The 23,226-nt window shown below is 36.2% G+C and overlaps 1 protein-coding gene across 1 annotated transcript; it reads right to left on the bottom strand.

The window, feature by feature from the left end:
* Window positions 1-230: 230 nt before the first annotated feature.
* LOC117625709 (nuclear-pore anchor) lies at window positions 231-22,011 on the bottom strand. Its single transcript, XM_034357242.1, has 48 exons — window positions 21,443-22,011; window positions 21,072-21,218; window positions 20,867-20,965; window positions 20,553-20,681; window positions 20,321-20,413; window positions 20,160-20,225; window positions 19,832-19,921; window positions 19,656-19,733; window positions 18,685-18,794; window positions 17,123-17,243; window positions 16,924-17,016; window positions 16,400-16,448; window positions 15,402-15,505; window positions 15,252-15,320; window positions 14,330-14,470; window positions 14,115-14,219; window positions 13,892-14,005; window positions 13,653-13,731; window positions 13,039-13,082; window positions 12,859-12,932; window positions 12,431-12,533; window positions 12,136-12,270; window positions 11,963-12,061; window positions 11,851-11,892; window positions 11,713-11,766; window positions 10,605-10,784; window positions 10,350-10,397; window positions 9,889-9,939; window positions 8,466-8,549; window positions 8,318-8,392; window positions 8,042-8,226; window positions 7,863-7,965; window positions 7,241-7,357; window positions 7,055-7,147; window positions 6,617-6,772; window positions 6,438-6,491; window positions 5,578-5,691; window positions 5,223-5,300; window positions 4,933-5,082; window positions 4,204-4,275; window positions 3,594-3,749; window positions 3,444-3,497; window positions 3,190-3,277; window positions 3,026-3,093; window positions 2,812-2,940; window positions 2,541-2,645; window positions 1,979-2,156; window positions 231-1,825 (listed from the first exon to the last, which is right to left on the bottom strand). The coding sequence occupies exons 1-48, from the start codon at window positions 21,746-21,748 to the stop codon at window positions 486-488; spliced, it is 6,222 nt and encodes a 2,073-aa protein (XP_034213133.1). The 5' UTR covers window positions 21,749-22,011; the 3' UTR covers window positions 231-485.
* Window positions 22,012-23,226: the final 1,215 nt, after the last annotated feature.

Raw genomic sequence — 23,226 nt, forward strand, 5'->3', positions numbered from 1 at the left:
TTTTAAACTTGATCTAAAAAAATGAATTGCAGAAAACTGAAAAATGCGCCAACAAGCCCGTGAAGCTAATCAAAACTAAAAGCACAACCATGATGGATCTCCAAACAAAATTTTTATTTAATTCGATAATAAGAACGAAAACGAGATTGCAAAAGTGAGGGATCTCTGTTTCTTTTTTTCGGCTGCGAAAAAGTATATCAGTTGAAGGATATTAGCCATGTGCTCAACCATGAAAGAAGAAAACCAGGAATTTTCATAGAACTCAGTCATGTGAAATGACACTCTCAAACTACCATATTTCCAAAATCCATATTCTATGGACAACAACCATTAAAGTGCGCGGTAATCATGTCCCTCAAAATGCCTAGAACATTTTGGGACATAATAAACTGCGACACCACGTTTTACTAGGGAGCCAAACCCTTGTTATCATTCAAATGGCAGAAACGGGGGAATAAAATGCACATCTTTTATAATTTCCAGTCTTAACCTTGATCACCAGGTGCTGCCCCACGTGCACGTCCACGTCCACGCACACCTCGTCCACGTCCTGCTGGTCTTCCACGGCCTCTTATTGGTGGAGAAGGGGCCCCAGCTCCAGCCTGTCTGATCACGGATCTCTGCCTCGCTCGTTCTGATATGAAAATGGTAGTTGATGTATTAGTCATAGGAGATACCTGTTTCACCTCTTCTGTTTCTGCAGTAACACTCGGACTAACTTGCGTTGTAACATTAACTTCCGTAGGAGTACTTGATGTATTCTCGATAATTACTGAGGCAGCCGAAGCTGCCTGATCAGTCTCCATCCCAGTTTGTTCATTACCATCATTTGATTTATCAGAACCATCGGCAGCTTCTTCAGTTACAACTTCATCATTTTTATCATCATTTAGAACCTCTGGAGAATTTACCTCACCAATATCCACAACAGAACTAGCAGCAACCCCTTCATCATCGCCCCTGGCTGGGGAAGCCCCCGGAGTTGCAACAGGCTCAGGTTGACCTTCCCCTATTTCGGGACTGCCAATTGTGTCACCCCCTTCAAGCTCAGAAACATCAGGGACCAACTCTCCCTCTTCTCTGTCTCCTCCAAATTCATTGGTCTGTTGGTTGTCCAGCTCAACCTGATCCTTGGCTCCATCATCACACATCATCTCAGTTCCACCTGATCCATCAACATTTTCTTCTAAACCAATATGCTTGTTGGGTTGTGATTCTACTTGATTTGAACCATCAAACTGTCGTTCATTTGGCTCTTCAACCTTCTCTCCCGTAGTCTCAATTTCTTCCTTCTCAGTATCACCAACAGCTTCCTCACTTGAACCTTGAGGCAACTCAGCGACATCAATAGCTTCATCTTTGACTGGAACACTGCAAAGATTTTCAGAAATAGCAGATGGTTGGCCTTCACTCCCTTGTGGAGAATCTGAACCTTTGGACTTCTTCGGCACAGGTGCTGCCACATCAGGACCAGTTTCCCCTTGGTTACTTGATTCCTCACGAGACTCAAAAGCAGATGAAGAAGCATGACGTTTTCGAAGCAGCGGTTGTGTTGAAGTAACATTGCCTTGAACTTCCATTTCATTTGATGGGGCATGCTTGGCCACATTGCGGCTCCCTTCCATCTCTGACATCTCTACATCACCTTGTGGTTCTTCAGGTCTTACAAGACGGGGCCGAACCAACTTCCTCCCTGTTTTACGCGTTTCAACATTGCTTTTGGGCAAAGTCAAGGTCAATCTCTTTTCACTTTCTTCAGTTGATTTGGATGCCAAACCTGTTGCAGGACTCATTGAGGACACTACAGTTGGTGCTTGACCAGTACCTGCATAACCCACAAAGGTAGATGCATTAGTCATGAATAAATGAATAGTAGCAAGTAAATCCAATATGAAATCAATTTTAAAAAAAGGAAAAAAAATAAAGAAAGTAAAACAATCATCAGTATAGAAAGGATTGCTTAAGTAAGGAAAGGCACCCGAAGTAGCTGCTAATGAAGCATCTGAAACTGGAGGAGTGTCTGCAGGAACACCATGAATTCCAAAGTCACTGTGAACTGAATGTGCTGCCTTTTCAAAATTTTCAACAGCCGAGCTGTAGGCAGCGGCAAGGCCATCCAGTATGGATCCAGAAAGAAGTTGAACAACAGAGGTACCCTGAGATATGCAGATTATACTATTTAAACAAATCCAGGTGCAAAAGAAAGTATGGTTTCTAAAGACGATGAAAAAAGTACGTAAAATAAGTTATAATACAGGCATTTGCTTGTCGATACTAAAGCATATTTGTTTTATTCAACTTACAAGAAGCTGAGCGAAAGGAATCTGTTTTCCAGTATTCCAACCTATGTAAATCATGCTCACTGCTCAACAGTTATCACATTTATACACTACTTACATGCCCAAGACTCTGCTTTAATTCCCCAGCATTCGTTTTTCTCTTCCCTATCAGTATTTATAAGTAGTAAAAGAAGGGAGATCGATTTAATATTTCTAAGTTACACAAAAGGAACACAGAGACCAATTAAGTAACAATTATACCTCAGGGAGACTGTCTTTTGCATGCTTCAGCTTTTCAAGTTCATCTGAAAGCTGCCTTACAGCCTGCTTATGCTTCTCCAGTTCATTCATGAACTTTGTTTTATCCTAACGTAAGCAAAATATATCACATCACTTCATAAGAAAGCTTATATTAACTTCGAAATTAAACAACCCAGAATACATCCACCACAAGTTCAGAAGTAAAGCCTAGGGTAAATGGGTGGGCTGCACTAAATGCTATAGAAACTCAAACAATGGACTCATAATAAACCTGCTCAACATTAGTGTAGGAATCCTTTACTGCCTTCTCAGTCCTTATGCGCTTTGCTTTCTCCATCCGGTTTTCTTCCTTCTCCTTTCGCATATCATCTCTATGCCTCTCCATAAGCTTTTCCAGAGTCTGGGCAAGCATGGTAGCGAAGTCAAAACATGCTAAAGAGGTCAAAGGGAAATACAGAAAAAGAAAAATGACAGTTAAGATCAACCTGAATTTTTTTGTCTTTCTCTTCCTTCATGGCCTGTTCTCCGCTAGTATCCCCAGAAGATCGTTTCCCTATAATGCAAGGTCAGAAAACAACAGTAAAGAAATGACTGGATTACAACATATATTTTAAAAGTGAATAGGAGAGACCATGGATGGTTTAACTACCTTGTTTGACTTCCTCCAACTGCCTAGAAAGAGCTTGATTCTCCTTGCTCAGTTCCTCCTTTTCCTTTAAGAGTGTCTCGCACCTCTTCTGCAGAAGAAGAAATAGTGGTAATAAACTGATCAGCAAACAAAAAAGTTTCCACCTTAAGAGCATAACTCTATACGTCACAAACTAGTTATGAGAATAAAAAAGAAAATGTACGACTAATATGGGTGATACTTGTTCTGGCTAAACGATATGAGATTATAAAAACCTTATACTGAAGGATCGCCTTCTTTTGCTTCTCGCCATCTGATCTTAGACTTGCCTGTGCATGAGAAGCATATACATCAGAAAAATATAATAAACCCAATGGCAGGCTATTATCCAAATCTGATTTTAGAGTAAAAATTTTATGGTGCACCTCAACTTGCAAAGTTTCATTTATCCTTTTTTCTTTCTCAGTCAGATCCAATCTGTAGTTAGAAAGATCTTGCTCCAGATGTGATACAGTCTCCTGCTTTTCTGAAAGAAGTTTCTCGACTTCTTCTACACGAGAAACCTTCTTCTCCAATTTTTCCTGGCAACACAAAACAATAAATAAAATAAAATAAAATAAAAATGTAAACAATAACAATGATAAAAGAAAGTACAAGAAATCACATAATTTTTTTTTAGGGAATTGAAACAAGGTAAAATACAAATAAATTAAAAATCACCATTGAATGTTGGCCCACTTATTTTTAATGTAAAAATAATCAAATAAAAAAGTAAACAAGAAAAAAACAACAAATACCTTAAAGCTTTTCAAATGCACTAACATAATCACAGATAAAAACTAAGGCCAACTTTACATATTGTCCCATCATTTGCAAGTCATTTCCACATCTTTATAATGTGGGCCAGAACTCACACACATCACTAACATGTCAGTAGATCTCAACTAAGGGTTTAAAACGATAAGATTAAATAACTACCAGTAGCATTGTGAGCTTAAAGCAATTAATATCTTTATAAATTTGATAAAAACCTACCTCCAACTGACGAACATCATTCTTCACACGATCATAATCTTCCACATCAATATTCCTATACCTTTCAAGTAACTTCAAGAAAGAGAGTATATTAGAATATTGAATATCTTTGTTTAATATGTGCATGCAAGTATAAACAAACAATTAACAGCAGCCACTAAAGAACCAACAGGGCTCTACATCTTTTCAAGTCGTATCACAGTCCACATGAGTGTCTCTCAGATGCAGAGCATAAATATATTACAAGCATTGATATCTGGCTCTCAGAAGTCAGGACATTGTCTCTGTTGGACTTCAAGAAATAATATGCATTTCTATATCTCAATTAGGTTGACGTGTGCAGGGAAAGGATTTAGAGTACAAGGTTTTCAGAATAAGCCAAAACCTAGGAAAGCACTCAAACTGGTAGTAGACCAAACTAACGCAATGGATTGAAGGGAAACCAAATGTTCAAAAATCCTTGTGTCCTTGAAATATTTCCCATTATATTTGAAGCCACGGTTTCAAATTAGGTGGTAAGGGATCGGACAAGGATGTGGTACATAGCTACAAAGACAGATATATATACCAATGTTTTGGAATGCTTTTAACCGTCAAGACATTACTACAAAATAAAAATAGGCCCTATCAATCTTACATGACAACCCCCATCGTGGAACATGTATATTTATGCAATTTCAAGATGTGCGTGATATAGAGAGCGAGAGCAAGAAGTTCCAAGATCAATACCTCATGAACCTTTTTTTCCAAGTGATCTTTCTCAGTCTTTAGCACTTCAAGTTCTTTTCTACAGGCTTCCAACTCAATCTGTCTCTCCCTTAACAATCTCTCTAGGTTCTGAGTCTCAATATTAGCCTTTTGTGATATTTCACGCAATTTCTGAGGAAAAAAAAATAATTTAGCATTAAGTCAACGGTATGATTGATAATACTTATACAGAAGAAAAAACATTATCATAGGGATTCCTCAAACAGGGGCTTTCTCCAGTTAAAAAAAAAATAAAAAAGAAAAAAAAATACCTGGCATTCCTCAAAATTGTGCTTGTTTTCTTCTCTTAGCTGGATATTGCTTTCCCGAAGTAAGTTCATTTCTCTAACCTGAGAAATAATTTCATCATGACAGGTTAGAGTTAGAAGGGGGAAATAGTAGGCAAAGAGTTAAGCCCAAAATAGTTTTCTGTACAAGTCCACAGAAACATGGACAACAATAGAAAGTTCAGTGTCAAATAAACAAAGGTCAAACACACACATGTTAGAGAAGAAGCACTATATTACAACAAAATAGTGGAAACCGATCATGGACTAACTGTTAAGGAGCACAATGTACATCTTGGTTTTGGGAAGAAACTGAAATACAGGACCAAATGAAACTAACCTGTAGCTGTAAGGATTTTATTTCCTCCTCAGTGAACAACAATGATCTTGAATTTGCACGCTCAGCATGAAGTGATGATTGGGCTGTTTCTGAAGCTTTGAGGGCACTCTCAAGCTATAAAGAAAATATAAAATTTGAGTACATAAATTCATCCAAGGACTGTAAAAAAGAAGCAACAATCAAAATTCAACATAAAAGAAATACGAAATCACAAGAAAAGAAGACCAAGATAAAACTGAAAATAAAACACATCAGAAACATATGCAAAAATAGTTTAGGATGTAATGACAACCCATGGTTTACTGAAGTCAGAATTATAGTGTCACATACAACAACTTGGATGATTAATATGTATGTTATCTCAGTCCAAAGGAAAGCAGATACTTATGCTAAGTGTTTCACATGAACTAAAACATACACAGAGAGCCACCTAGCTGTATGTTGTAGCAATCAAAGTACAAAGATGAACCTCCTAGGGTAAAAAAAATAAGCCAAAGGAGAAGAATCAAACATATCCAAGAAATAAGAGGGGGATAAATGTAAGAACAACAGAGTACCAGCACATATTCGAACAAAAAACAAATACATCTGCTGACGCAGGCAAAAGCTGCAAAATTCCAATTATTTTATTTTTCGGTCAAAAAATTCCATTTACTTATGCATCAGAAATTGCAATTTATTGAAAAATCATAATACATATTCAAGACAAATACAAAATTAATAAATTAGGAAAATCTGGATAAAATGATAGTAACATAGTGTAAGAATACCTAAAGTCAACTTAACACTTGTTCTTCCATACATATACAATAAAAATTTGTGGTGCATAAAAGAAAGAAACCTAATTTCTACAAACTCACTTGTGATTGTAACCGAAGTTTTTCTTGTTTCAACAAAGAAATCTCTGTCTCTGCCTGTTAAGTTGAAAACAACAATGAAATCAAATAATAGTAAATATATGTCATATGGGTGAATAGGGAGTTCAGGCCTGTCATGTGTGGGATAGAGAGAGCAACAATAGCAGGGAAAAAGAACTTACAATTTCTTTTGTCCGTCGAAGATAACTTATTACATTTTGTAAACCAGCATCCCCAGAAGTATCTGAACCAGTGCTTGCTGAAGTTCCAAATGATCCACGATCTCTCTCAGCCAGTTGAATGTGCAAAGCCTCAAGCTGACTGTGCAGTATTTTGTTCTGCAAACACAAATGGAAGTTCAGAAGAAAAGGACATGAAAAAAAAAAAAAAAGGGTTAAAATAACACGGCCCGGAGGCAAAGTTAAGTAGCCATAGAATTTCATCTTATGTATCCATATTTAAAATTGGTTACCAAAAGACAAGACCTCACTTCACATAAAAGTGTCTCATGCAGATTATTAACAGTAAATTAATTGAACCTAAGATATTAACATAAAACTGACAGAAAGTTGGGGAGACTGCAAATCATGACTATCAGATTAACCATGTACTACAATAACCTGTTCGTTGATTTCATTGTACTTCTTCTCGGCAACATCCTTTGATTCTTCTAACATTGCCTTCTCAAATTCCCACTTAGACTTCAGTTCATTCTGTAAGTAACACAAAAACAAATCAGCTTGCATGATAATACAACTAAACAAGATTTACCGCAAACTACAGGCCATGTACGAGAGTAAAGTTACATTTTCACTTTTAAGTGCATCAACCAATTTACGCAACTCTGCAGCTTCTTCCTGGAGCACAGCCAAAGCTTGCGATGTTTTAGTCAACTCCTGTATTGTCTCCGACTGGAGGATAACCTAACCAAGATTAAGAATCATACATCAGCTACCGATGAATGCTTTATATATGACGGCGACCATATATGAAAAACGCGACAATATCAAGTTCTCAGCAACTATTCAAGGAATTAGATGATAGAAATTTCTCATTAACTACATCTTTTTCTTTTGGACAACTAATCCCCAGGGGCATGTGTAGATCCTCCAATCTGACATTAATTTACATATTCACAAGCAATATTTAGCTGGTTGGAGTTCAACGGCAGCCTTAAAACTCAATTACTTATTCGGGCCTGCAACGCAGGAAAACAGCAAAAGATCAACCTGAAAAACCACTATCAATGGTGCCAAAAAATCCCCAAAGTTTCTAAACCTGGAGTGGAAAGCCCCGTTGGACCAGTTGAATCATCGAGCATCAATAATTCCAGTCATGATAGGTCTAAAACCATTCTTCCAAAATGCACCAGATGACTCAACACCAGGTTGTACAAGAAAAAAAAAATTACAAATTACGCCAATTAACCTGTCTTTCATAGTTAGCCTGAGCAGAATGCCATCGCTGATGTTCTTTCTCCAAGTCTTCTTTCAAAGCCGATATCTGAGTCTCCAGTGACGCATTTAGGGAACTACAAGAAAACTGTAGATGAGATACCAAATCGGATAATCAAAATCATGATATAATGAAAAATAAGAGAAACCCACATTTTAGCTGAGATTTCTTCCTTTAGACTTGTAATTTCAGATAAAGCAGAAGAAAGGGCTTCTTCCTTCCCTGCAGCTGCTGAAGCAACTTCTTGAGACTTCAAACCAGACTCATGTTCAAGTTCAGAGACCCTCTCTCTCAAAGAAAGAAGTTCAGCTTCAAGCAATTTCTTCAGTTTTTCAGCCTGTAAATGATTTGGGATCATAATGCAGGGTAAATTATTTGACATTGACATAATAATGCAAACAAGCCAAAAGGTTGACACACAGAAGTACCTCAATCTTGAAGTTTTCATGGGCAAATTCCATCTGTCTCAATGCATCTTCATTTACCTGAGCTATGCTCTTATACTGTGAAATTAAAATGGACATAAATCATACGTCTCGCTTTAAGAGATTAAACACATCTAGGGATGGTAAGAACCTGTAGCATGTGATCCTTATTAGCTTTCACTTCCTCTTTCAATTTTTCGATCTCTTCCTTTGCAGCACGCAATGCCACCACAGCCTATTCAACCAAACCAAGTCAATGTCAGAAATAACTGACTCAAGCTCAATACAAAAGTTTGGTACTAGCTCCCAAAATAGACAACAAATACAGTCAATCAAATAGTAATAAGCCAAAACAAATGGGTAGCTGTGCATTTTAGAATTTAATAGATAAATTAACCTAGAAAAATATATCAATTGTACTGTAATTCATGAGGTAACAAACACCCATTCATGACCTAAATTGTGCTTACCAGCATTATTGTAGTTCAAGTTAAACTTTGAAATAGTCGACAAGCACACTTAAAATGTTAAACCACCAAGAATTCACTAAGACCTATGAAGTTGAAAATTGAGCAAGAATGTGCTTGAAGTAGCTTCGTCGAAAGCTTAGTTTCAACTTGATTATGATCTTTTTCAAAAAACACTTGGATAACACTTGAGAAGTAAATTGCTTATAATCCCTCCCAACTCCAGCCATTACCTAGTGCCTTGTTAAGAAGGAGAACGGTCAAGTAATCTTTCTCTTTCATTCATGGTTTTTGTTCTGCTGAGGCCAAAATATAATTCGGCTAGCATGACAGTTGTGACTTTATACAATGAGAATCAAAATACCACCTTGCATACAGGGAAGGTGGCTCACCATAACCAGTATTAAGCACATTCAAACTTCCAGGAGATGTCAAACCTTGACTACAATCATTATCAGTTACAACTAACACACATCCAATTGGAGCTGCAATATCTATTTGAACCCATTATATTGGTTATTGAAAATTTATCAAATCTGAAATTGCAAATGCGAACATGCGAATGGAACTTTCCTCCAACTAATTCTCCCTCTCCCCAGTTTCTCTGTTAGAGAAATTATGTGCTACCACCAACCCAAATGGACCTTTGAAAACAGGAAACCCTACACCTTCCTTAATGTCAAGATCAAAATGAACTCGACAGGGTCCTCAACAGCATCAAGACCTTAACACCTCTTTTGCTTTTTCGGTGAGGAAGCAGCTTGGGATAGAAACTACGTCAAGCTAAAAGAATACCAAAATACCCAGAAACTTCAGAACAATAAAGGGGAAGGAGTTTTTCTGCCTCCGGTTTCCGCTAATGTTGACAAGAACCAAGAATTCATCAACATATCACAGAGATCACAATCACAGTATGTATATACTTAAGAGCAAAAGATTGGTATTAATGAAATATGGATAGTCTGGATTCGTGGAAATTGTGAAAATATCAACATCGGTCACAAAAGAGAAAGAAAGCTGGATAATATAAGCAACAGAGATAGCCAGGTCAATTTGAAAAATTTAAGTAACAGAAAAGAAATGGACAGGTAAATGAATAGAACCGACCTCATCACTCGTCAAAGAGGAAGATCCACTTTCACCATCAATATCCACAACCTGCATCAGTAAGAAAAGAGATGCAGGAGGAAATTGTATCAGAATTACTTGAATAAACTTAACTCCATTTATAAATAATAAACAATTTAATAAAATAGTAATGGCACTTGACTGTGTACACTAATTATAGCCAAGGACTGTCTAAATGATCTTGCATATTTCCAGTTCACACTACTCTTGATATATTGTTTAAGCTATCACCCATGCCAATTCAATTTTAAAGACATAATGAAACTCTCTGCACATCAAGAATAAATTCAGACAAGGAAACTTTACTCTCTCAACATGATGTAAATTGATTGGCAACCTTTCTACATGCAAATAGCCAGAAGCAAAGAAGGGTTAAGAATATGGCGTTTATCATAAAATAACTTCACAGACATCATAACACCATTTATTAGAAAATATACCTTAATATCGGAGGATCTTATCTTTTTCTCCAGATCAGTCAGTTTAGCCTGTGTTATCGACCAGACATGCAAATCATAATTTAAAAATCATTAATATGGCCGAGAAAAAAATAATACATGAGAATGAATGCATGAACCAACTAAATAAGTGAGCTTGCAAACATGTAGAGGATATATATGAAACAGAATATTGTTAAAGTGCAAAGAGATCAAGATTCTTTCAAACCAAAATAAGAAAAGGAAAGGAAAAAGGACCTCGGCTACAGCAGCTCTACTCTCAGCTGAAGCAACAGCATGCAATGCATTAGACAACTCCTTTCCTATTTCTTCGACTTGTCTCATGGCATTTTGTATGGTCTGCTCACGGTCAAGGGTGAGAGTGCGGGCATTGTTGCGCTCTTCTTGTAGATCTTTCTTGACATCTGCCCACTCCCTCTGAAAATGTAATCATACTATCAGTAATATTTCCACCCTTGCAGAAACAGACGTTTGATTCTTTCTTAGTATTATAATTATAATTTTTTAAAAACAAAGGACAGGAACTAATCATGCAATTATATGGAGTTGATATTCAAATACAACTAGCCACAATAAAAGGGCAACAAATAATAATACTTCTACAAAAATTTCACTACATCCAAAAAAGTTAAACAAATATCATAATAAACTAATCATACCCTACCAAATCATCAAAAGTATGGTTTCAATTTGAACAATTCAAAATCAAACAAACTATATGTATGTGAGCATCCAACCGAAAACCAATTGGCAATGGGTGGAGAGGCCCAAGATCTTTTAAGAACTATTGCAAAGCTTCCATTTGAACAATTCAAAATCAAACAAACTATATGAATGTGAGCATCCAACCGAAAACCAATTGGCAATGGGTGGAGTGGCCCAAGATCTTTTGAGAACTATTGCAAAGCTTCCATTTGCAACCAATTAAAAAGCTACCATGCTCTAACGTCAAATACTCACAACACTCCCACTACATGGGGCATCTTTTTGCCCATAACACTTGGACAATTCTTATGGGACTGTTTGGCCTTCCACGTGGATAGATTGCTCTGATACCATCCAAACCAAAACCAAATGGCAATGGGTGGAGAGGCCCAAGATATCTTAAATGCTATTGCAAAGCTTCCATTCTCCAACGTGGAGAGTCTAGACACAAACCAATAACCGCAACTAACTTAACTGAGTAATTCAGAGAAACATAAAGATAGACCTTAATTAACAACATCGTTAAACATATCAACAAGGAAGATAAAAAATCTGCACCTAGGATGCTAAACTGACATATCAAGTATACAACATATGGAGTTAAGTATGCAACAAAAGGAAGAACATTGAGAATACACACCTCTATTTGTTTTGTATACTCTTCTTGTCTTCTCCTCTCAGCAGCTCTTGCCTCCTGTAGTTGCATGAAAATATAAGATCAGATATAGAAGCATCATGTTAAGAACAGTTTACAAACAACACAAGTGAGATGAGCTACCTCACGAATTTGCTCAGCACTTTGAATAGTGTCTAAACTAGCCTGCAAAGAACACTATCAGAACACAATCAAGAATAATAAAATGCACAATATAAATTGCAAAAGTCCCAACCTGAAGTCTATAGACCCTCTCTGACAAACTACGAACTTCATCACAAGCTCTCTTCTCAGCATGTTCCAACATCTCTTTTTCATGCTTCAAAACAGATACCTGTATTGAAACAAGATATGAAGTGAGTATTGTCAAATGTGACCATGCTTCGTAAACTGGGATAATAATGTCACCTCCATAGTGAACTTCCTAGAACGCTCCTCAGCAGTTTGCACAAATTCAGAACTTTCTCGCAGCTTCCGTTGGTAGTCAACTATTAACTGAGAGAACTCAACGTTCCTTGCTAAAACACCATTTGTTTCTTTTCTCTGATAGTTTATGCATTAGAAAGAAGAAATGATAAATTAACATCTGGACAAATATCAGTCATACCATGCCACATCAACACAAAATACCAGGAAAAAACATAAAAATGGACCACAACCAGACAGAAAAATAATTGGCAAAAGATTGCAACAAAAAGATCACCTGATGCTCAAATTCTTTCATGAAGCTCTCAAGTCTTTCTCGAGCAAAATTTGCTTCCAAAGCCAACTTGTCACGCTCTGACCGCAATGATATGATCTCACTCCTGACCATAAACATCAAATTTTGTTGAATATGTGATGAAGCATATGAGGTTGACAGAGCTAAAAATAAACTAACAGAAAAGGAGAACAAAATTGCATTGCATAAACTTTTGACTAGGCCATTGACAAATCAAAATAATATCAGGGGCCAAAATTATTACAATAATGATTATTGAAAAAAAAAGGGGATGGCCAAGAGGTCAAAAGTCAAAAGAGATATCAAGAGACAAACATGTATGAAAAGCACATGATTTAGAATAGACTATTGCCACAATAACATACATCTGAGGAAGGATAGTTCACAAATATTCATATGACAGCGTTTACCTGGTCCTTGCCAAATCTTCCTCCAGACATTTCACTTGTTCTACAGCCTGGTCTTGGGCCTTTCTGGTAGCTTCCTACATTAATTCCTAAATTGTATTATATTTTATAGTAGTACAAATTAACAAGTACAAAAATACCAAACATGCCAATTCCTTAGATAATTTCCAATGTTCAACATACCTGGGAACTCTCACGGAGAAGCTTAACGTCAGCTCTTCTTTCTTCTGCAAAAAAGAATAAAAAACATAATTAGATGGTACAACAGAAATGCAAAAAAGTAGTAACGAAGCAAAAAAGAAGAAGAGGTCAAGAAGCCTCAACATGTTTTCTTAAATAAACTAAATCTAAAGTAAGAAGGGCTCTCATACCAAATAAATGCTCAGAAAACTGAAAATGATTTTCTAAAGAATTAGTCGTTTTTAAGGATATTAAACCACAGCAATCACTTTACTTCGATATAGCCATAAAGGCTACCTTCAGCAATCACTTTAGTTGGATAAGTGGCCCAACATAACCAGAACAGTTCATACATTTCTAAAGTAATAGTAAGACATCATAATCTACAATATTTCAATTGCCCTTCCTGATTAATATTCTCTTCAAAGAGATTAAAACTCCCTTTGTTTCACAATTAGGCCCAACTCATATATTCCGTCTACTAGCGAATCTGAAGAAGATAATCGCAGCTTTTTTGGATAATAAATATCTACACACACACACATAGAGCATATTGATCAAAGCTTCCTTTGACCATCAAATCTTTTTTAATGACATATAGTTAGAGAGTGACAGACCTGGAGCTGCCTCTGCTAAGCGGGGACTAGATGAATGAAGTTTATGCTCCTCTTCATATAACCTTTTGTACATTGCAACCTAGGTAGAAAATAGGACGACAGAGAAAAGAGTCAGCGAAATTGTTCCATCATCGGCCGGTCATTGCCATTACCAAAAGAATAAAAAGAATAAAAAGAAATATAGTACTAATGACAAAAAAGTGTGCCCTTGCTATACAGAAGGCTTAAGTAGAACTTACGGAGGAGTGAAGGGATTCAATCATGTGCCCTTGCTCTTCAGCTCTTTGTAACACTGCCGCAACTCTAGAGGCAGCTTCATCAGTATGTTTCTTGAGCTCCATTTCAAACTTTTCCTGTAGATAATGGTACACACTCATCAAAAAAATTTCACACGCATAGGTAGTAGTATTATGCTAAAAAAAGGAGCACCATACTGACAAAAATTGAAATTTTCACACAAACCTTGACCTCCATTTCCCTATTTTCAAGCTGGTCAGAAAGATTGCGAACAAGACTCCTGAGCTGGGCATTCTGCTCAACTAGTCCATTTATGTCCTTGAAGGTCAACTGTTTGCAGTGTCACATCCAAAAGAGTTCAAATATAATCATCCATATACAAAAAAGAAAAAGCATAAGCTTAAAGAGTTATATTGTTGAAAAATAAGCAACAAGCTTACAAGATGTTCAGATATGACTATTTCAGCATCAGATTCAGCATTCATCTCAACCACAGCAACAGTACCGTAGTCATGACTATCATGACCAGAAGATGCGCCACGAAGCTGTATATCTCGACATTCTTTCAGAAGGATTGTCACCTACATTGTTTCACCAGCAGAACAAGACATATTAACCATGACACAAAAGAAAAACAAAAAGATTGTAAATTTATAACTCATATTAACATTTAGCATGACCAATAAAGCATGTACAGCTTTCAAATTATAATGGGGCAGCAGGGGAGTGGGGGCCTATTTGCAAATATATGCTGAAAGATGATAGGACATCATACCACCATACGCTTTGGTTTATCTTCTAAAACATCATGCAATGTCGTTTGGAAAAATGTATACAAATCCATGATTTAGCACAGTAGCATATTGATGCATGTGTACAAATTTGATAAACTTTTAATTGAAATTATTGATTAACATAACTGATAGAGTGTTCTACAAGTCTGGATCATATTAATATATGTAGANTATATAATGGAAGACATAATGAGAAGCCTATAAATGGGTTACTTCAGATTTCTTTCTTTAACCAATATGATCTAATTGTGGAGAACAAAATAAAACCACAAATAGATGGCATATGATCTTGAAAGAGAAATGGATTTTGGATTCATATGGTGAACCAGCCAGTAATAAGAATTAAGGTTAGTATCTAATATGTTGTAGCAATCTACTTATGTCTGAATACACAGGAAATTAAGCATGACGCTCTGTATGGGGTAGTTTTAAAATGTAATGTTGAACAAATAAAACAATGAAGGTTATATAACATCTCCACTTTATAGATATACCAAAGCCAAGAATTTTTAAAGAACAATCAATCAAACAATGCTCACATTTCACTATTAGAATGAATTTCAATTACCTCTCTCTGGAGATCAGAGATCTCTTTTCGGGCAAATGTGTAGTCACGCTCATGCCTCCTTATCTCGGCCTGGATACCAAATACATAAGCACATATGACAGAAAAAAATAATAATAATGGATCTATAGAAAGTTTGATGATGTCATAAACCTTTAACTCCTGGATGGTTTTCTCTAAGTTTGCCTGTTCAGAAATTGAATTCTGCAGTTTTTGGTTGATCATAGAATATGCCTCAACCATTCTCTCATGTTCCACTGCATAGATGAAAACAATGATATTAGTGCAACAAATGGGAAATGAAATCACCAAGTTCAACCTCACTGCAATCACCAAGTTACTGTTGAAAATGAAAAATGTAACGAGATGTAAAATGAAAGAAGGGGAATATTTTTATGAACAAATATGGTAAACCAGGAATGTCAACCAGTTTACTGCAGAATTGTCAAGAAACAGCCAATGTTATAAACCAGAAGTCCATGTATCTTCTTAATGTAGCCAACTGTCAAGGAGCTAAATGACAGTGAAAGGTGTCATGTTGCAACTCAAATCGCGATCAAAATTGAGATGGTCAAAGCCAGCTTAGGGAGACAAAAAGTTGGCCTGTTCTTTTTAGGACTGTTTAGACTAAAGAATCACTTGGCTCTTTGCAATTCACGGGGACGCCTATTTTAAAACACCTTCTAGAGCGTTTCTAAAATTTACTTTCGACCCCACTAGTCGTTATTAACATCTTAAGTTCTTATCCTGGCATGCAGTACACTTCTCAGACACATACAAGAGGGTCAAACAAGAGAATATACTGTCTCAATCCCTGATGCAGGGCAAGTATAACAGAAAACACACAAACACACATTACTTCGATTAATCCAAATTCACTAAGAAAGATATTGAATATCAATAATAAAACATGACTGCTTCAAATATAAGTATAAGATAGGCATGGATGGAGCTTCCATTGAGGGATCCCTCACATAAACTTATTTGAGGGACAACCTTATACGGCCACTCTGCATTGTATTTCAGTGATCGTGTTCGTCTATTTATTTCATCACAATTAGATGTCTTAGTATTTTAAGAATTGTCTAAACTTTTCTCATAGATAACATATGAATGAAGGGGATTTGATAGGCATGTATTAAATGGTATACCTCTTTCATCCAAAATGACTTCTGCTTTCTCCTCTAATTCATATAGAACCTGCAAAACCATGATGAAATGCAAACTAAACCTTTTGGCACGGCAAAAATAAAGTTTATAAAAACAAAAACCAACAGTTGATGCCATTCTACTGTGTGTTATATATAATTGGGGTCAACATGGCAGTAACTCAGCCTAACACATCAGATGTTGGTTTAAAAGATTACTAGATAGATTTTACAAAAGAAAATAGGTATATGCAAGAACAAATAACTATACAGAGGCAACAACTGTAAACATGTTCTCATCAAAAAGAAAAGAAGAAAATAAAACCTTCTTGAAAATAAATTTCACTATATAACATATATATTCCTTAACTCAGAACCTGCTCAGAAATATTAACAATATCATGAAAAAAAACCTAACGAAAAATATCATAATACTATGTATGTTCAAAAGACACAAGCAGTACATGCATTGAGTATCATCGTTTCTCAAACGGAAGAAGTACAATAAATCACAATGTAGATCATACCCGTTGCAAAATTGCCTCAGATTCCTTCCTTCCCAACTGCTCATGACGAAAGGCATCAACAGCCTCTTGGTACTTCGCATACATTTTTGCAAGCTATGGGGAGGAAGAATTTAAAAGAAAAATAAAGAAAAAAAACTACAAATAGTAAACTGAATAGACGACAATATATGACTCGCAATATAGTAAAATAACTACTCACACTCCAACCATCCCGTAGAAGTGAGGCTGCTAATGCTGTTCCTGAAACACCAGCAGGAATCTTTGGGACAACCGCACGATTAACCTCAACCATGTCAGTAGATTCAAATGAATTCATCCATCTGCAACATATAAATCAACTCAAATAATATAGATACGCACTAGCACAGACTAAGAATTAGACCTGGGAAATTCAGTGAAATATAATGTCGCTCGCCAAAACATACATGTCAACAGGGGTACAAAACTTCCGTCACAAAAATTGCTGTGACAGTAAACTGAAATGTACTGAACAATAAACCTAAAGTTTTATGTTATGTTGAAACTTCAAAGCAAGTGTATATGAAATGGGAATACCAGAAATTTCTCCAAAACTCAACCCTCACAGCAAACCTAAGAAATATACCCAAAATAAGAAGAATAAGTTTCTTACAACCCCAAAAGTTGCCTACAACTCCACAAGTTTCCTCTACATTCTAGGCGTGCTTCTCAACAACATTAATACAATTCATGGTACTAAAACCATAGGCTAACACGCCTTCAATTTTGACAACCATTTTGTGCAATTTAAGCAATCCCCAGCAATGAAGCCCAGAATTCTCCCACCTTAGTTATGTAGATCGTCAAGAACTTTGAATGAAAACTTACAGCAAGCTTGTCAACCAGCTAATTTGATAAATAGTCAGTCAAATTGGATGTACCCAGAGAACATCACATTGTCTGTAAAGAATCTTTACAGATAAGAATTTACTCATAGCTTTCATGGCACGGCGTGGCATTTATTCTCTGTGAATTGTGGTCAAACAGTTTTGCACGCCCATCTGAGCTCTTTTTTACCACTATCAAATTCTTATATATTAATAAGCTTCAAGTAAATGACACATTTTTTTCTAGCCAGCCAAACATCAAACCAGAGAACACTCAATTGTAATCAGCTCTTTTTATTACAGGCGCAACTTCATGAGCATCAGAAGCTATGAAAAAGAAGCTCTTTCCAAAATTACTCCCAACAACATGGAATAAGCTGGCATGATCTGGAACAGCCAAACTTAGGAAGCAACTTACCCAGGGCAAAAGATTTAAGTACCCCATAAAGGTTAACAAACATTTCAACCGAGAAATATGCCATTAACAATAAGATAGAGAACCATGACCTGCTGACCAACATGCCTCCACTAGTAATTTAAGTTAATAAAATAGATCAGCTCATTTCAATAAAACACGTTTCAAATTATAAAAGCCGAATGAGCTCCAAACCTTCACAAACTATCATGATCCCCATGACAAGTTTGTAAACCATTCATTAAGCTTGGTGAAAATAAGTTACGAGTCAAATAGTCTGCACAGAAACTTTATCTGACTCATTCCCTTATCACTAATGTGCGCAATAACATTTTATACTAAGCAAAAAAGTAGCAAATACCCCAAGACAGTATTTACCTATATAAATGAATAAGAAAACACAACAAAGATGACAAAATCAAGCAACAAAAGTGGACCAAACAGCATCATAGTAATAGCTAGAAACTAAAATGTCTTCAAACAAAATAAAGTGGAACATACGCTTCCGTGGTAAAACTACTAAGTGGAAGAAGATTTAGCTCATTCGCTTTCCTGCTCGTTTCGATTTCTGCTTCACACTTCTCAAGTTTTGCTTTCAGATCTGCAGCTTCCTATATTATCACAACCCAAAAGCTGATCAGGAAAAAAGAAAAAAGAAAAAAAGAGGACATATTAAGTATTGGCTTTGCAAAAGAAAAAATATAACACCATAATGAAACTCAGACATTTCTTTTGGCTGGATGTCCAGAAAAATAAACCACAAAATCACCAAAACAGGAACAATAAGGGCAGTTACGCCACCTGCCCATCCACACTGTATCATGCAAGTGTGATTACCACATATAGGGACTAGTCCCACTTGCACAGCACATGTGGTCCTGATTAGACAGCTGCAACAGACATGATGCCACTAGGAATTATCACCGCCAAACAACACAAAAGCACACCAACATAGACAAATAAAAGAAACCCCATGTATCATCAAGATAGCAATTTGTTTCAACACAACACTGACAACAAGGAAACATTATACGGAAAGCAAATGACAAGACTTCTAAACAAAAAAACTTTGAAAAAGGATACAGCGATACATTCTTAGCCAAAAATGGCGCAAATCTGCAACAGATGTTTGGAATGCTCATGTCAAATGAAAAATTGGACTAAGTAGTTGCAAGCCCAAAAAGAACTGCTAATATTACAATTAAAGTTTCGGCCAACAAATTGTTCTTAGATTTTTCAACTTTTGGAAAAGAAAAAAAAAATTTACCTTCAATTCCCATCTCCGAAAAACAAATAAAAAACTTTTCTTTGCCAAAAAAAAAGAAAAAAAGCAAGAGTATCATATGACGTACTTTGAATCCTATCATCACACCCAAAAATAAAGAAAGCAGCAAAGCTGTGCTCCAGAAATTTAAAATATTAAAGCCCTAAACTAATGACTAACGGGGAAAAGGAGAAAGAAATGCAGCTACCTTCTGAAATTGATTTCTTGCTGATTCTTCCCTCTCAAGTCTCTCTTTGTAATCATTTTCCACTTGACTCAAATGTGTCTACATGATAGCACATATTAAATTATAATACAGAAACTCCACAAAAAACAAAAAAAAATAATAAGAAAGAAAAAAAAAATAACCGAAAAATATTTCACCTCCAGAGCCTTGATCACACCCTCGAGCTCTCCTGCCTTCTTGGACCATTCCTCAGAACTTTCTTTATATAGTTCAACAAGCTTATTTAACTGCAAAAATAGCAAACATACACATTAAATATGATGAAAAAAGTACATACAAAAGCCAACCATTTTCATACAGCTAATCTTCTATATCTTCAGTGCAGATGAGCACAAACTTGACCAAAAAACTCTGTAAAACATCTCTATTTCCAATAACATTTAAAATTCAATTCACACCAACTCCACTTGAAACATGGCTAAAGAAAAAATATATTAATATAAATAGATATTTCATAAAACTCACTGTTGAAAGTTCAGCGTTTAACCGCTCTTCATTGGCTGCAGCAGCATCTTTAGATGAGCATAGTTCCTACAAGTGTGAAATAAGTACGAATGAGTCCGTTGATACATAAGTAATGAGCCATGCAAAACATACTTTACAATGCCAAATGAAATGTATCCCACCTCCTGTAGAGATCTTAGCTTTGCTTCTAGTTCCCTCACTCTTTCCTTGTTCCATTTTAAAGAGCTAGAGCATTCATTGAATTGTCTCTCAACCTGAAAATGATAGAAATGAAGTATATTGTAAATAAATAAATTGTATGTATATCATTTAATATAAAAACTAAAAAGTATGCTTTACATATGACCACAAAAAGGAACTATGTTTTACAAATAAACTGTAAAATATACTTACATCTGCAAGTTTAGAAGACAAATCTGCCTCAACATCGGCATGTGTTTTACGTAGCCCAATGAGACTGTCAACTTTCTCTGTTAACTCATCATTAAGCCAGACATTATGCCTCTCAATAAGTTCTTTCTCCTGCAGATCACCAAATTTGGCATGGTAAAAATAATTATGCTCCAAAATATATTGAAAGAAAACAGGAGCCACCACATTAAACATCATCTGTCCCATGGTGAGTAACTATATATCCAGTTGTGTCAGTATAAGAGACAGTGGCATGGAGAACTAAAAAAAATTAAAAGAAATGCAATTGAAATTACCTGTGATAGACGAGTACATGAAGCCTTGGTGCGTGCTAATTCTGCCTCAGCTTCACTTAAACGGGCCTCCCTTTGTGCAGCATTGTCTGACGAATAAACCTTCATAATCATCAAAGAACAGGTGAAAATGTCACTAAATGTATGGCAGCATTATACTTCACATTGGAAATGCTAAATGGGAAAGAAAGCGTGCAACTAAGCTTACAATCCTGTCCATATAAGACTTGACGGTGGCATTCTTTTCACTAATCTCCAAATCCTTCCGCTCCATCAACTCTATCAACTGCCTTTTTGATTTGTGCAGCTCCGACACCTCCGTCTTAAACCTCTCGATCTCCCCATCCTTCTCAATCTATACACACAGCAAGGCACACCCAAACATACCAATGAACCAAATCAAAATATGGTCATTACGTACAAAAACTGACAAATCAAAACCAACCAAGTATCAAATCTACACAAGAACATCGAAACCACCTCAACAACATTAAAAACACAAGCAGTTGATCACGGAAACCCTAAAGCCGAAAGCAACAGGACCGATAAAATAACTGAAAGCAGCATTGAACATCGTACCGATTGGAGATGGAGCTGGTGCTTTTGGGATTGGAGTTCGGCGACCTCGGAGAGGCGGTGGTCGAGGGAGGACTGAAGCTGCGCGTATTGCAACTCGAGCTTGGAGAATTCATCGGAGAGTGATAGGTACTTCTGCTCGAGGAGGGAGCAGGTCTGCTCGGCCGTGATGGAAGCGGCGTCGTTCTGGGCCCTGAACGTCTCTAGCTCCGTCTGTAAGTCGCGGATGAACGCGTCGGCCTTGTCCGCCACCCAAGTGGCGTCATTTCCGTGGCGGGAGAAGTCCTCGTCGGAGACGAAGAGCGGCATCGTTTTGGGGTATCGTTGTGCTATGCTATGCCCTAAATTTTTAACGATGGGTCAGGGTTCATGGAAAAATGGAGAGAATTAGGCGAAATGGAAGACGGATATTGAAGAGGGAAAGTTGCGATGGAAAGAATTTGAAGGGAAGATAGAAAAGCTGCTTCACAAAAGCCTCGTCCGCTCTGGACGCTACTATACTACAGGAAATATGCGGCGGTTCAGATTTTGCTACAGGCCCTGGCTTTGGTTTCTTTGGGTATATTTATTGGACCATGATCTGGAAGATGAGGTTCAATTATAGGATAACGGTCGGCCCAAAGTTTAGGAAATTCATATCGAAATGCAAGCCCAAAAACAAAATGTTCACACGGAGCTGGGACGGCTATACTCGGTTTCCTTCTTTTTCCTACAAAATTGTATAGCCGCGCGGCTTTACTCCGTTTTTAAACTTTTTTATAAAAGAAATAGTATCGCCGAACGGTATACCCAGTTTTTCAAATTTTTTAAACGAAGAGAGAGTATAGCCGTGCGGCAACTTTTTGAAAAAAGAAATCGTATAGCCGAGCGGCTATACTGGGTTTTTTCAATTTTTAAAAAGAAATAGTATAGCCAGGCGGATATACCCGGTTTTTTTTATTATTTATTTTTTAAATAGTATTGCCGAGTGGCTAAACTCTTTTTAAAATTTTTTTTTTAAAAAAAAGTATAGCCGAGCCGCTATACTCTTTACATAAATATAATATATATATTAGGATTCTCTTTTTCCTTCATATTTTTTTCTCAATTTTCGTTTATCAATAAGAATAGCTTAAAGCATTATCCATTACTATTAGGCCATTATCCGAGTCTCTGTTGTCTCCTTTTGATTTTTTACTTTTCCAGAGTTTTTTCTCGTATATAGAATTTAGTAATTTCACGTTTAACACTATATTATACATGTATGACCTATATTTCAATAATACATCTGTGTTTTGTACACGTCTTAAAGACTCTGTTAAATTCACGTTTTTTTTGAAAAGCAAACATACAAAACTCGTATTGAACATATATGTACATATTTTTAGAAAAGTTTCAATAATACACACAAAATTCACGTATTATACACATAATTATAACATATTATTGAATAATAATATATATTAAATAAATTATATAAATTATATTAAAATATTATATAGAGGCCGAACTTTTAAGTTGTAATTTGTCAAATAGGAGGGTCCTTTTTTATAATATTTTTTTATTAAATCGTATAGCCATGCGGCTATACCAAATTAATATCTATAGAATATAAACTAATGCAACTAGGAGGGTCCTTTTTTATAATATTTTTTTATTAAATAGTATAGCCATGCGGCTATACCATTATAAAGTATTCAGGAGGATACCACAATTTTTTTTCCAAAAATAGTATAGCCTCGGATTTTCCTAATTTTTTAACAGTATAGCCCCCCCGGCTATACTATTTGAAATTTACACTTGTATCA

This window comes from Prunus dulcis, chromosome 4, assembly GCF_902201215.1.
Source record: "Prunus dulcis chromosome 4, ALMONDv2, whole genome shotgun sequence".
Classification (NCBI taxonomy): Eukaryota; Viridiplantae; Streptophyta; class Magnoliopsida; order Rosales; family Rosaceae; genus Prunus; species Prunus dulcis.